This window comes from Lemur catta, chromosome 9 (genome assembly GCF_020740605.2).
Source record: "Lemur catta isolate mLemCat1 chromosome 9, mLemCat1.pri, whole genome shotgun sequence".
Lineage (NCBI taxonomy): Eukaryota > Metazoa > Chordata > Mammalia > Primates > Lemuridae > Lemur > Lemur catta.
The window spans coordinates 1090525-1104297 of record NC_059136.1 but is presented as its reverse complement, the minus strand read 5'-3'; the positions used below and the strand labels follow the sequence as shown (position 1 = coordinate 1104297).

Here is a 13773-nt window from a genome sequence, read left to right as displayed (position 1 = left end):
GGAGGAGGGGACGAGTGCCCTGTGGGGAGAGGGAGGAGGGGGATAAGCGCCAGGTGGGGAGAGGGAGGAGGGGGATGAGCGCCCTGTGGGGAGAGGGAGGAGGGGGATGAGTGCCCTGTGGGGAGAGGGAGGAGGGGATGAGCGCCCTGTGGGGAGAGGGAGGAGGGGGATGAGTGCCCTGTGGGGAGAGGGAGGAGGGGATGAGCGCCCTGTGGGGAGAGGGAGGAGGGGGATGAGTGTCCTGTGGGGAGAGGGAGGAGGGGATGAGTGCCCTGTGGGGAGAGGGAGGAGGGGATGAGCGCCCTGTGGGGAGAGGGAGGAGGGGGATGAGTGCCCTGTGGGGAGAGGGAGGAGGGGATGAGCGCCCTGTGGGGAGAGGGAGGAGGGGGATGAGTGCCCTGTGGGGAGAGGGAGGAGGGGGATGAGTGCCGTGTGGGGAGAGGGAGGAGGGGATGAGTGCCCTGTGGGGAGAGGGAGGAGGGGATGAGTGCCGTGTGGGCAGAGGGAGGAGGGGATGAGTGCCCTGTGGGGAGAGGGAGGAGGGGATGAGCGCCGTGTGGGGAGAGGGAGGAGGGGATGAGTGCCCTGTGGGGAGAGGGAGGAGGGGATGAGCGCCGTGTGGGGAGAGGGAGGAGGGGATGAGCGCCCTGTGGGGAGAGGGAGGAGGGGGATGAGCGCCCTGTGGGGAGAGGGAGGAGGGGGATGAGCGCCGTGTGGGGAGAGGGAGGAGGGGGATGAGCGCCCTGTGGGGAGAGGGAGGAGGGGGATGAGCGCCCTGTGGGGAGAGGGAGGAGGGGGATGAGCGCCGTGTGGGGAGAGGGAGGAGGGGGATGAGCGCCCTGTGGGGAGAGGGAGGAGGGGATGAGCGCCCTGTGGGGAGAGGGAGGAGGGGGATGAGCGCCGTGTGTGGGAGAGGGAGGAGGGGATGAGCGCCCTGTGGGGAGAGGGAGGAGGGGGATGAGCGCCGTGTGGGGAGAGGGAGGAGGGGGATGAGCGCCGTGTGGGGAGAGGGAGGAGGGGATGAGCGCCCTGTGGGGAGAGGGAGGAGGGGGATGAGCGCCGTGTGGGGAGAGGGAGGAGGGGGATGAGTGCCCTGTGGGGAGAGGGAGGAGGGGATGAGCGCCCTGTGGGGAGAGGGAGGAGGGGGATGAGCGCCCTGTGGGGAGAGGGAGGAGGGGGATGAGCGCCCTGTGGGGAGAGGGAGGAGGGGGATGAGTGCCGTGTGGGGAGAGGGAGGAGGGGATGAGCGCCCTGTGGGGAGAGGGAGGAGGGGGATGAGTGCCCTGTGGGGAGAGGGAGGAGGGGGATGAGCGCCCTGTGGGGAGAGGGAGGAGGGGATGAGCGCCCTGTGGGGAGAGGGAGGAGGGGATGAGCGCCCTGTGGGGAGAGGGAGGAGGGGGATGAGCGCCGTGTGGGCAGAGGGAGGAGGAGGGGACGAGTGCCCTGTGGGGAGAGGGAGGAGGGGATGAGTGCCCTGTGGGGAGAGGGAGGAGGGGATGAGCGCCCTGTGGGGAGAGGGAGGAGGGGATGAGCGCCCTGTGGGGAGAGGGAGGAGGGGATGAGCGCCCTGTGGGGAGAGGGAGGAGGGGGATGAGCGCCGTGTGGGCAGAGGGAGGAGGAGGGGACGAGTGCCCTGTGGGGAGAGGGAGGAGGGGGATGAGCGCCAGGTGGGGAGAGGGAGGAGGGGGATGAGCGCCAGGTGGGGAGAGGGAGGAGGGGATGAGTGCCATGTGGGGAGAGGGAGGAGGGGATGAGCGCCCTGTGGGGAGAGGGAGGAGGGGGATGAGTGCCGTGTGGGGAGAGGGAGGAGGGGATGAGTGCCCTGTGGGGAGAGGGAGGAGGGGATGAGCGCCCTGTGGGGAGAGGGAGGAGGGGATGAGCGCCCTGTGGAGAGAGGGAGGAGGGGGATGAGTGCCCTGTAGGGAGAGGTAGGAGGGGATGAGTGCCCTGTTGGGAGAGGTAGGAGGGGATGAGTGCCCTGTTGGGAGAGGGAGGAGGGGATGAGTGCCGTGTGGGGAGAGGGAGGAGGGGGATGAGCGCCCTGTGGGGAGAGGGAGGAGGGGGATGAGCGCCCTGTGGGGAGAGGGAGGAGGGGATGAGTGCCCTGTGGGGAGAGGGAGGAGGGGATGAGCGCCGTGTGGGGAGAGGGAGGAGGGGGATGAGTGCCGTGTGGGGAGAGGGAGGAGGGGGTGAGTGCCGTGTGGGGAGAGGGAGGAGGGGGATGAGCGCCCTGTGGGGAGAGGGAGGAGGGGATGAGTGCCCTGTGGGGAGAGGGAGGAGGGGATGAGCGCCGTGTGGGGAGAGGGAGGAGGGGGTGAGTGCCCTGTGGGGAGAGGGAGGAGGGGGGATGAGCGCCCTGTGGGGAGAGGGAGGAGGGGATGAGCGCCCTGTGGGGAGAGGGAGGAGGGGATGAGCGCCCTGTGGGGAGAGGGAGGAGGGGGATGAGCGCCGTGTGGGCAGAGGGAGGAGGAGGGGGACGAGTGCCCTGTGGGGAGAGGGAGGAGGGGATGAGTGCCCTGTGGGGAGAGGGAGGAGGGGATGAGCGCCCTGTGGGGAGAGGGAGGAGGGGATGAGCGCCCTGTGGGGAGAGGGAGGAGGGGATGAGCGCCCTGTGGGGAGAGGGAGGAGGGGGATGAGCGCCGTGTGGGCAGAGGGAGGAGGAGGGGACGAGTGCCCTGTGGGGAGAGGGAGGAGGGGGATGAGCGCCAGGTGGGGAGAGGGAGGAGGGGGATGAGCGCCAGGTGGGGAGAGGGAGGAGGGGATGAGTGCCATGTGGGGAGAGGGAGGAGGGGATGAGCGCCCTGTGGGGAGAGGGAGGAGGGGGATGAGTGCCGTGTGGGGAGAGGGAGGAGGGGATGAGTGCCCTGTGGGGAGAGGGAGGAGGGGATGAGCGCCCTGTGGGGAGAGGGAGGAGGGGATGAGCGCCCTGTGGAGAGAGGGAGGAGGGGGATGAGTGCCCTGTGGGGAGAGGGAGGAGGGGATGAGCGCCCTGTGGAGAGAGGGAGGAGGGGGATGAGTGCCCTGTGGGGAGAGGGAGGAGGGGATGAGCGCCCTGTGGGGAGAGGGAGGAGGGGGATGAGCGCCCTGTGGGGAGAGGGACGAGGGGGATGAGTGCCGTGTGGGGAGAGGGAGGAGGGGATGAGCGCCCTGTGGGGAGAGGGAGGAGGGGATGAGTGCCCTGTGGGGAGAGGGAGGAGGGGATGAGTGCCGTGTGGGCAGAGGGAGGAGGGGATGAGTGTCCTGTGGGGAGAGGGAGGAGGGGATGAGCGCCGTGTGGGGAGAGGGAGGAGGGGGATGAGCGCCCTGTGGGGAGAGGGAGGAGGGGGATGAGCGCCCTGTGGGGAGAGGGAGGAGGGGGATGAGTGCCCTGTGGGGAGAGGGAGGAGGGGATGAGCGCCCTGTGGGGAGAGGGAGGAGGGGGATGAGTGCCGTGTGGGGAGAGGGAGGAGGGGATGAGTGCCCTGTGGGGAGAGAGAGGAGGGGATGAGTGCCGTGTGGGCAGAGGGAGGAGGGGATGAGTGCCCTGTGGGGAGAGGGAGGAGGGGATGAGTGCCGTGTGGGCAGAGGGAGGAGGGGATGAGTGCCCTGTGGGGAGAGGGAGGAGGGGATGAGTGCCCTGTGGGGAGAGGGAGGAGGGGGATGAGCGCCCTGTGGGGAGAGGGAGGAGGGGATGAGCGCCCTGTGGGGAGAGGGAGGAGGGGGATGAGCGCCCTGTGGGGAGAGGGAGGAGGGGATGAGTGCCCTGTGGGGAGAGGGAGGAGGGGATGAGCGCCGTGTGGGGAGAGGGAGGAGGGGGATGAGCGCCCTGTGGGGAGAGGGAGGAGGGGGATGAGTGCCCTGTGGGGAGAGGGAGGAGGGGATGAGCGCCCTGTGGGGAGAGGGAGGAGGGGGATGAGTGCCCTGTGGGGAGAGGGAGGAGGGGATGAGCGCCCTGTGGGGAGAGGGAGGAGGGGGATGAGTGTCCTGTGGGGAGAGGGAGGAGGGGATGAGTGCCCTGTGGGGAGAGGGAGGAGGGGATGAGCGCCCTGTGGGGAGAGGGAGGAGGGGGATGAGTGCCCTGTGGGGAGAGGGAGGAGGGGATGAGTGCCCTGTGGGGAGAGGGAGGAGGGGATGAGTGTCCTGTGGGGAGAGGGAGGAGGGGGATGAGCGCCCTGTGGGGAGAGGGAGGAGGGGGATGAGCGCCGTGTGGGGAGAGGGAGGAGGGGATGAGTGCCCTGTGGGGAGAGGGAATAGGGGATCAGTGTCCTGTGGGGAGAGGGAGGAGGGGATGAGCGTCCTGTGGGGAGAGGGAGGAGGGGATGAGCGCCCTGTGGGGAGAGGGAGGAGGGGATGAGCGCCCTGTGGGGAGAGGGAGGAGGGGATGAGCGCCCTGTGGGGAGAGGGAGGAGGGGGATGAGTGCCCTGTGGGGAGAGGGAGGAAGGGATGAGTGTCCTGTGGGGAGAGGGAGGAGGGGGATGAGCGCCCTGTGGGGAGAGGGAGGAGGGGATGAGCGCCCTGTGGGGAGAGGGAGGAGGGGATGAGTGCCCTGTGGGGAGAGGGAGGAGGGGGATGAGCGCCCTGTGGGGAGAGGGAGGAGGGGGATGAGCGCCCTGTGGGGAGAGGGAGGAGGGGATGAGCGTCCTGTGGGGAGAGGGAGGAGGGAATGAGTGTCCTGTGGGGAGAGGGAGGAGGGGATGAGTGTCCTGTGGGGAGAGGGAGGAGGGGGGTGAGCGCCCTGTGGGGAGAGGGAGGAGGAGGGGGATGAGTGCCCTGTAGGGAGAGGTAGGAGGGGATGAGTGCCCTGTTGGGAGAGGGAGGAGGGGATGAGTGCCGTGTGGGGAGAGGGAGGAGGGGGATGAGCGCCCTGTGGGGAGAGGGAGGAGGGGGATGAGCGCCCTGTGGGGAGAGGGAGGAGGGGATGAGTGCCCTGTGGGGAGAGGGAGGAGGGGATGAGCGCCGTGTGGGGAGAGGGAGGAGGGGGATGAGTGCCGTGTGGGGAGAGGGAGGAGGGGGTGAGTGCCGTGTGGGGAGAGGGAGGAGGGGATGAGTGCCCTGTGGGCAGAGGGAGGAGCGGGATGATCGCTGTGTGAGGACAGGGAGCAGCAGGGTCCCCATCCTAAAACTGCCCTTGACAGCTGGGCCTGCAGAGAGCTGACGTGCCAGGGCTGGGGACTGTGCACTTAGTCCTCACACCCCTATGGAGCAGGTGTTGTCACCTGTCCTCAGCAGGGCGGGAGGTGGGACCCGGGGGAGTGAGTGCATCATCCCAGGTTGAGTGAGCGTGTGTCGGCGTGAGCGTCAGCAGCAGGGTCCTAAGGACAATCGTGAGGTGCCCAGACCTGGGCTGCCGGGCGCTGGCAGAGCTGGGATTCAGTTACCTGCAAGGCTTAGGGCTGTCCCTGTCCCCTCCCTAGCGCCTGTGGCACGCTCCGGGGCAGAGGTGTGTGCCCTCACCTGCCCAGGTGAATGGCCACCCCTCGTTCCCGCCCCCGGCTCTCTCCGCAGGGGTGGAAAATGGTACGAGTCAGGCCCCGGCCGGAGGAGGAGCCCGCAGCCGCCCCCGCGAGATGGAAGAGCCCACGCCGGAGCCGGTCTACGTGGACGTGGACAAAGGGCTGACCTTGGCCTGCTTCGTCTTCCTCTGCCTCTTCCTCGTGGTGATGGTCATCCGCTGCGCCAAGGTCATCATGGACCCCTACAGCGCCATCCCCACTTCCACCTGGGAGGAGCAGCACCTGGACGACTGAGGTCCCGCACGGTGGCAGGATGAGCCCCCGTGTCCCCTGCCACCAGCCTGCCAGCCTGTGGAGGCCAGGAGTGGACGTGGCCCCCGGGGGGAGGGTCCAGCCCTCACTCAGCACACAGGGCGTGGGGGGCTCTGCAGCAGCCTGGGGGCAAGGGCAGGGGCCAGGCCAGGAGGCCGGGGGTCCCGATGGGGCAGGCACCGCAGGGTGACAGATGGTGGCCTTCCCGGGCACCTTCTGGAACTGGATCCGGCACAGGCACCCCTTCCCCACATCGCACACCAGACACCTCCTGGGGCGCGGGGGGCTCTCTGTCCTTGAAACCCAAAGTGGCGCACGGAGACTCCCAGGAAGGGTCCCGCGGAGCCCCCACCCTGCCCAGGGACAGCAGCGAGGGTGGCGAGGGCTGAGCGGAGGCCCAGGCGCCTGCCTGGAAACGCACAAGAGGCACGTGGCCCGGGCAGCTCCCAGCAGTGTTTGTTTTAAACGAAAACATAGAGGGATATTATCTTTCCTGTTACAGACACAATGTGCAGTTTAGGAATCTGGAGGAACACAGAGAAATAGAAGCAAAGGGGGAAGGTGACAGCCACGACCCTCCCAGAAGCCGCCACTCTGATACATTTCCTCCCAGCCTTTTGCAGGCGTGTTTGAGTCAAACTCACGCTCCGTGCTTGGTGTTGTGTCGCTTCGCACGGCAGCAGGAACACGGCCCGTTTCATCCAACATGCAGCTCAGCCGCCGCTCCCGGTGGCCACGGGGAACTCACTCGGGGTGGGTCACAGTCTCCTCATGTCCTTTAAGTGGACTGTTTCTTTTAACCAACTTTTCCTCACACAAAATTATTTCACCCAGTAACCCTCTGAGGGTGCACAGTCCACGAGATGAATATTGGACAGGGAGACCTGGATTCTAGTCCTGCTGTGTGACCTTGAGCAAGTGACTTCACCTCTCTGTGCCTCAGTTCCCTCATTGTAAATTAGAGAAGAAAAGCCTTGCCAGTTTTTCATTTTTTTTTTTTTTTTTTTTTTTTGTGGCATCGATCTGGTGTGAATGAAAGGCCGGGAGCGGAGTGCTCTGTGCCAGTGGGGGAGGAATAACGTTGGTAATGGCTCCTCTCTGGACCCCCCTCCCCTCCCCTTCCCACCCCACATCTGTGACCTCGCAGCAAGAACCTTGTGCCAGAGCCCGCAGACCTGGTGGCAGGTCCCAACCCCTCCACGTCCCTGTTACATGACCCCAAATAACTCACGTAGCCCCAACTTCCTCATCTTTCGGTGGGGGAATAACCTCTCCCTCCTGCGGTGGCTGTGAGGATGAACGAGGGGCCGGGCAGCAGCAGTGCTCCTTCCTGGATCCGCGGCCGAGAAGCGCGGGAGGGACAGGGGTTCCTCGCCCCCCGCAGAGCCGGGCACCTGGGCCTCCCCAGCTCCGGGCAACTTCCCGCGGCAGACGTCCAGCCAGAGCCCCCGGCAGAGGAAGGCTCACAGCAACCTCCCAGCACCTGACCGCCAGGGATATGGTGTCTCTAATTGACATCATTGTCCCTGTCATCAGCTTGCCCACAAACATGCCAAGACACTGAAGTAGACTTCCCGAAGTCCCCTTCCCCTGCGCCCATTCGTCCCCTCCCTCCAGGGCATGGCCTCCCCTGTCCCAGGACTCCTGCAGCCGGGCCGACACTCAGGGCTGCCTTCCCATCACCCGCCTCCCAGCCAGGGGTCCCCACCCCACCCCGGCCCCTCGGGAACTGGGTTTCCAGAGCACTGTCACCATAGGTGATCCCTGAAGGTGGACAAGGGCAGAGCTGTGGAGGGTGTGTCCACTTCCCCTCTGCCCACGCCCATTGCACGGGACACACAGGGACAGCTGGCAAAGGCTGAGGTGCCTGGAAGGCTCCGGATAAGAAGGAAGCTGCGAATGAGAGCCTGTGCCTGGCCCGAAGCCCACCCCAGAGACGCCCGGCGCTGCTGTGGAAAGCCCAGCGGGGGGCTTTACTAAATAAATCAGGACCAACTCTGAGTCAGCTGATAATAGGCCCAAGGAGGGGGAAGACGTCGGTCCCCTAGAACTGGGGAGTGGGCACAGGTGCCCCGGTGGCACTGGCTCAAGCTGGCTGCGGGCAGATGGCATCTGCAACCCCTGGCGCTTGGTGGCGGCCCAGAACCGCCCTCCGGCCGGAGTCAGAGTCCCTGGGGGCAAAGCCAGGAATCCGTGTTAGCAGCACCCCCAGGTGTGGGCATGCTCCTGAAAGGTCCCAGCCGATTCCTTTCCATGCCGAGACTTGCCAGTGTTTCCTGTTTTATCTCTTCACTCCTTTCGACGGCAAGGGGAAACAATGACATTTCAGAAAAATATAAATACCGCTCCCAACCCAAGCCTCCAACGGAACAGTGACTTTCATTTGTGTCCACATTCCCTTCTGACCACTGTCCTCGTGCAAGATGCGTTTTTCATAGATGTCATCGCGTGCGATTTGACATCGTGCTCTTTCCCCTGACGGCATCCAATGCGTCACTCTGATGCCCCAGAACGCGACATCCAGTGCACGGGGTTTAGAGACTCCGACAATTACGCACCGGGATTTCCTTCATTTCCCCGCTGCCTGTGGACCGCGCAGGAACAGAGGGACGGAGACGGGCTGCCCGGCGGGGGGGGGGAACGAATATTTAACAGCCCCCAAGACTCGGGGAGGGAGGGCCAAGATCTGGTCCCGTGAGGGGAGGGACCCACTGCAGTTCGGCTTCTGCTGTCCCGTGTCGCTGCGGACGCGAGGACACGGTCCCGTGTGGCCCGAGGCCGGCCCTGGCTCCGGCTGAGTCAAGGTTGGGGTCACAGAGACGGAAACCGCTCGGCGAGAAGAATGGACGGGGTGGGGACGGGGTGTGGGGACGGGGTGGGGATGGTGTGGGACCGGGTGTGGGGACGGGGTGGGGACGGGGGGTGGGGATGGGGGGTGGGGATGGGTGTGGGGACAGGGGTGGGGTGGGGATGGGGGGTGGGGACAGGGGAAGGTGGGGATGGGAGGGTGGGGACAGGGTGGAGACGGGGTATGGGACGGGGGTGTGGGGATGGGAGGGTGGGGACGGGGGGGTGGGGTGGGGTGTGGGGACAGGGGGGTGGGGGACGGGGGGGTGGGGACGGGGGGATGGGACGGGGGGGTGGGGGACGGGGGTGGGGACGGGGTGTGAGGATGGGGGAGTCGGGACGGGAGGGTGGGGATGGGGGGTGGGGACGGGGTGTGGGGACGGGGTGGGGACGGGAGGCTGCGGGCCGTGAGAAGCATCTAGAGACGCGGGGGCTGCGAGGTTGGCCACCGCCCAGGACTGGCGGCGAGCGCGGCTGAGGATGCTGCAGACGGTGACATCTGGGGACAGCTTCGAGTCGCTGCCTGTCTGCGCTTGGCTGAGCCCCTCGTGCCCCGCGAGCCCCTGCCACAGGGGTGTGGGGACAGCGCAGGCGTCTGGGTGGTGGCACCGTGAGGAACCGCGCGGGGAAGGGCCCGCAGTCCCCAGACGGGAGCGGAAGTGCGCAGGCGCGAGGGGTCAGACTGCGCCCCCCACCCCAGGATGAAAGGCCCCGAGGACGCGGAGAGAGGGGGTGGAGAGGAGGGCCTCGCCTCGCCTCGCGGGCTGGACACGTCAACTCCCATCACGGCTGTCATCCTACTTCTTCCAGTTAGCTGCTCCGATGGCCACATGCTCTTATTGGAAGTCACCCTGTCTCGGAATCCCGGGTGCGACTCAGCTCCGAAGGGGCTGGGCCTGGTGTCAAGCCCCGAATGGCGAGAATGGCGGGGCCTGGTGTGTCCCCCAGTGTCCAGGACGGGTCCTGCCCTGCGTGTGGGCGGCTGCCTGCAACGTCCCGGGGCCACACTGAGGTCCCTGGTCACATGCACAGGCCCAGGCGTTCTGTCCTGTCCCCTCACAGACACGCTGCCATGTCCCGAGACACCGACAGCCTCGGCCACACCAGCCCCTAAGTCCCTGATGGCCCCGGCCGGATTCCCTCTCTGGGTGGGGGTCCCCTGGGGCTGTCAGCCTTGTCAGGAAGGAGCAGGCACGCCCCAAGCACTGACCCGAGGGAGTTTAACGAAGGAGGGTCTGCAGCGGTTGGGCGAGGTTGCGGGAAACAACAGGGAACAGGGACACCCAGGACGGGCCCAGGTGGGGCCGTTGCCACCTCTGCCGGCCGGGGCACAGAGAAGGCAGGGCGCTGCAGGGCACAGGGAGAGGATCAACCCCCAAACTGCACCCATTAGGAAGGGAGGCAGGAAATAAATCCCCTGAGCTCTCACCTCCTGCCCTGCAGTGTCCCGTCTGGGTCCCCACTGGTCCCAAACAACAGAAGCTGCAGCTCAGGGGACGCTGGGTGACCCGTACAAGTCAGCACACTGGAGCAAAAGTGGATAACCAGACGATCACCCTGTTACCATTTAGTGTCGGGGATGGGCTATCTGTCCCCAACAAAGGGGACAACAAAGGGGAAACAAAGTCCCACCAGCCACCGTGTTGTCTGGGGGTGACACCAACTTAGTCCTACTCCCACCTGGAGCTCAAACTGTCGTGCAGCCCCACTAGGTACAGGACATACTTGGTGGAAAGTGCAGCTGGTCACGAGTCCCAGGGTGGGGACCGCAGCCTGCTCTGCCCCACCCCTCGCCCTCCCAGCGCGCCTTGGCTGCTGGGGCATTTTATCTGGTGGGACAACTCCGATCTTCACTCACAGAGGGTCCAGATTCTTGGTGCACTGTCTTTACTGAGTTGCCAGAGGGTCCCCAGGTCCCTAAAGGACATGAAGAAGCCTTGAAGGGCTCACCTGGAAGCCAGGTGCTCTCGGGCAGTGCCACTCCAACTAGTGTCCGAGGACGGACAACTTCAGCATCTCTGGGGGATCTGCTGGAAATCAGAATCACGACCCTGCCCCAGACTCACGGAACGGGAACAGGGGACACAGGTTCCACAGCCAGTCCTCCTTGTCCCCATTGTATAGCAGAAACCCCATTTCCCATGGATGTGGGGTGAACCACCCTGACAGCACGGTGACCCCCTCTCTGCCTCCTGGTTCAACACGAGGAGCCCCAAACGGCACAGGACCACGTCAGCTTCGAATCTAGCAGACCCTTAACCCTGTTCCCTGGTGGCAGCATTTCTTCTTGGTCACCAGGGATTCCCAAACCCACCAAACCTAAGGTTATAAGGATGGAAAACAAAATTCCACAGGCGGGTTATTAGGTACGATGGTGAGAAGAGTCCCTCCCACCACCATCCCTTGGTTCCCAGACTGGGGTCTTCCAGCGAGGGGTAAGATGGCGCATATCCCATATACTCTTCCCCTGCCCCTCTGTAGCGGGGACAGGGGCTCCCGAGTCCAGCCGCTCCCTGCAGCCCTGCAATGAAACCCCCGCAGGCCCCGTCCTGCCAGAACCGCCCCTGAGCTGGCTCCTCCTGGTCAGGTCAAGTTCCAAGTGGATTCTGTTCCCAGCCCCACGGTCATCCCTGTCTACACGGCTAATGGGCCGATGGTTAAAAGCAGGAAACATCGATGCAACAGGGATTTAATAAGAAACACACAGTGATAATTAGGCCAACTGGCCTTGGGACGCTCATTCCCAGATCTGGACGCTCCATCCATCTGGGCAAAATGCCTCTAGTTCTTAAAATGCCACTGTCAAAAAGAGGAAATTTGCCATGAAATCCATTTTGTCTATTCCATATCATGACACCCTGACAGGCTGCAGTAGATCAGATCTCTAAATTTAAATGTCATTAAATGTACTCGTCACCTGGGGCTGGCAGTGAGCGTTTCTGGAGGTCGCGACGGTAAAACAAACAGGCTCTTGTTGCCACAGGCTGAGGAAGAGCAAATGTTGGGTAGAGCCCGGCTGGACCCAGCTGGCACGTCCATTACTTTGGTTCCTTTCATGAACCTGGTGCCAGGAACGTTTCTGGCTCTACCCGCCCTGTTTTTGTCCCAGGCTACGGGGCAGGTCCAGCGGGTTTCTCGGCATCACCAAGCCCGTGAGTGCCTCAGATGTGCAAGGGGGTGCCCGTGTGATTTCAACCGTTGGCATCGGCATTCTCTGGTGCCAGCGGGGCCGAGTGGATTAACGGTGACTTGAAGTGACCACCGCCCCGACCCAGAGACGCCCAGCAAACTCTGCTGTGCGCAGCCTCGGTAGCGCGCGCAGGTGAGGAGGGTTTTGGGGAAGAGACGGGCGGCTCCCGCAGGCTGACGCCGGGAAACAGAGCTAACGGCACAATCCCCAAACACAGCATGGAGGGCAGGGATTTTAGCCGAGTCAACAGGAGCAGAGATGTCCCTGGGAATACACGGAATTCAGAAAAACGCCGGGGAAGGCTTTGCCTTCCGAATGCAGCGGATGTACCTGCACCAACCTTACCCAGAGAGCAGGAGCCCGGGAGACCCTGCTGCCACCTGCACTGACCAGGATGTCCACCGACATCAGCAAAGCCCTGGGGAACAGGGACCCGGAATGCAGCTGGGTGAAGTGAGGCCCGCTGTGCAGGGCAGTTCGGCCCCAGGGACGCTCTTCCCCAGCCTGTGTAGCCGAGGCTGCTGGCTGCCCCCCAGTACCCACTCTCCCCTTCAGCATTCAAACCCTGATATTCACAGGGCAGCAATGTGTTCGGTTGTAAGACTCCATTCCCAGCCTTCCTTATACAGAGGTTATATTCTCACCAATAAAGTGCAAGAAACGTGTGGTACGAGGCTCCAGGAAGGCTGCTTAAAGGGACCCAACTCAAAGGGAAGAAGGACCCTTGTGCCCTTTCATCCCCCTAATCCCCACCCCTTTGTTGTCTCTTTCTGTCAGCCTGGAACTTGGGTGTGCTGGCTGGAGCTGCAGCAGCCATTTGGTACAGTGAAGGCACCTTGAGACTGAAAACCGCATGCTGAGGACGGCACAGCAAAAGTCCGCTACTGACACCGTGGAGCTGCCATCCCCGCTCCAGCCTTCCTGGCCCCAGAATGCTTTTATGTGAGAGAGCCCCAGCCTCCCTGAAGGTCCTCAGACGTGATAAGCGTGTTCTACCCTCAGGGCTTTGCGCTGGCTGGTCCCTCTGCCCAGAGCACTCGCCCCCAACGTCACCGCGCTTGCTCCCTCCCTGCCGCCAGTTCTCTGGCAGGAAGCACTGAGGCCGACACCGTGTGCACGGAGCACCCACACCCCCGTATCCACAGAATGTCCATCGCTCAGACTGCGCGTCTGTCCCTACCCACTGGTCTGCCGTCCTCCTCCCCCCACTGGGACACAAGCTTCCTGCAGCACTGGGGCTGCTCTGTGTGCTGTGTCCCTGGCCGTGGACAGCGCCTCGCAGGGACAGGCACGCGGCACAGACTGAGTGCCTGAGTGGTGTGGCCTGATGGGGCCGTGTCCTCACGTGTCCTCTCAGGCCCTGGGACAGGGCTCGTCAGGCCCAAGAAGGCACCTTCCCCCGCGGCCACCCAGGAACCAGGCTGGGCCCACGGCTGCCTGTCCCCAGTGGGGGGCAGGGGACACAGGGGGGCTCGCTCCCCTGCGTCTGGGGGGCTTGCAAGGGAGGGGATGCTGCCCCTTGCCCCCTTCTGCCCCCTCAGGTGGGCACCACGGCTCGGGGGCTGTGTCCGAGGTCTATGATGTGACGACACAGCCACAGGGTCCTTGAACCAAGGCTGCACCCATGTGCCCATCAGTCAGCCCCCAAAATGCTGACGTGCGCGGCGCTATGCTGAGCGACTTCATGCACTCACTCGGCTAGAGCAAGGTACCCACATATTTGATCAAACATTATTCTAGATGTTTCTGTGTGTTTTTTTGATGAGATTAACATTCAAATCAGCAGACTTTTTTTTTTTTTTTTTTTGAGACAGAGTCTCGCTCTGTTGCCCGGGCTAGAGTGAGTGCCCTGGTGTCAGCCTAGCTCACAGCAACCTCAAACTCCTGGGCTTAAGCGATCCTCCTGCCTCAGCCTCCCCAGTAGCTGGGACTGCAGGCATGCACCACCATGCCCGGCTAATTTTTTCTATATATATTTTTAGTTGTCCAGA

At 64.2% G+C, this 13773-nt stretch overlaps 1 protein-coding gene across 2 annotated transcripts in view; it reads left to right on the top strand.

Annotated features, from left to right (window-relative positions):
* The window catches only part of CTXND1 (cortexin domain containing 1), a 38942-nt gene extending 32225 nt beyond the window's left edge, over window positions 1–6717 (top strand). For both annotated transcript variants that reach the window (XM_045561404.1, XM_045561405.1), the window contains one exon: window positions 5486–6717. In XM_045561404.1, coding sequence (XP_045417360.1) covers window positions 5548–5727 — 180 coding nt within the window. In that variant the 5' untranslated portion in view covers window positions 5486–5547 and the 3' untranslated portion in view covers window positions 5728–6717. The remainder of the gene's footprint in view (window positions 1–5485) is intronic.
* The last annotated feature ends 7056 nt before the right edge of the window (window positions 6718–13773 follow it).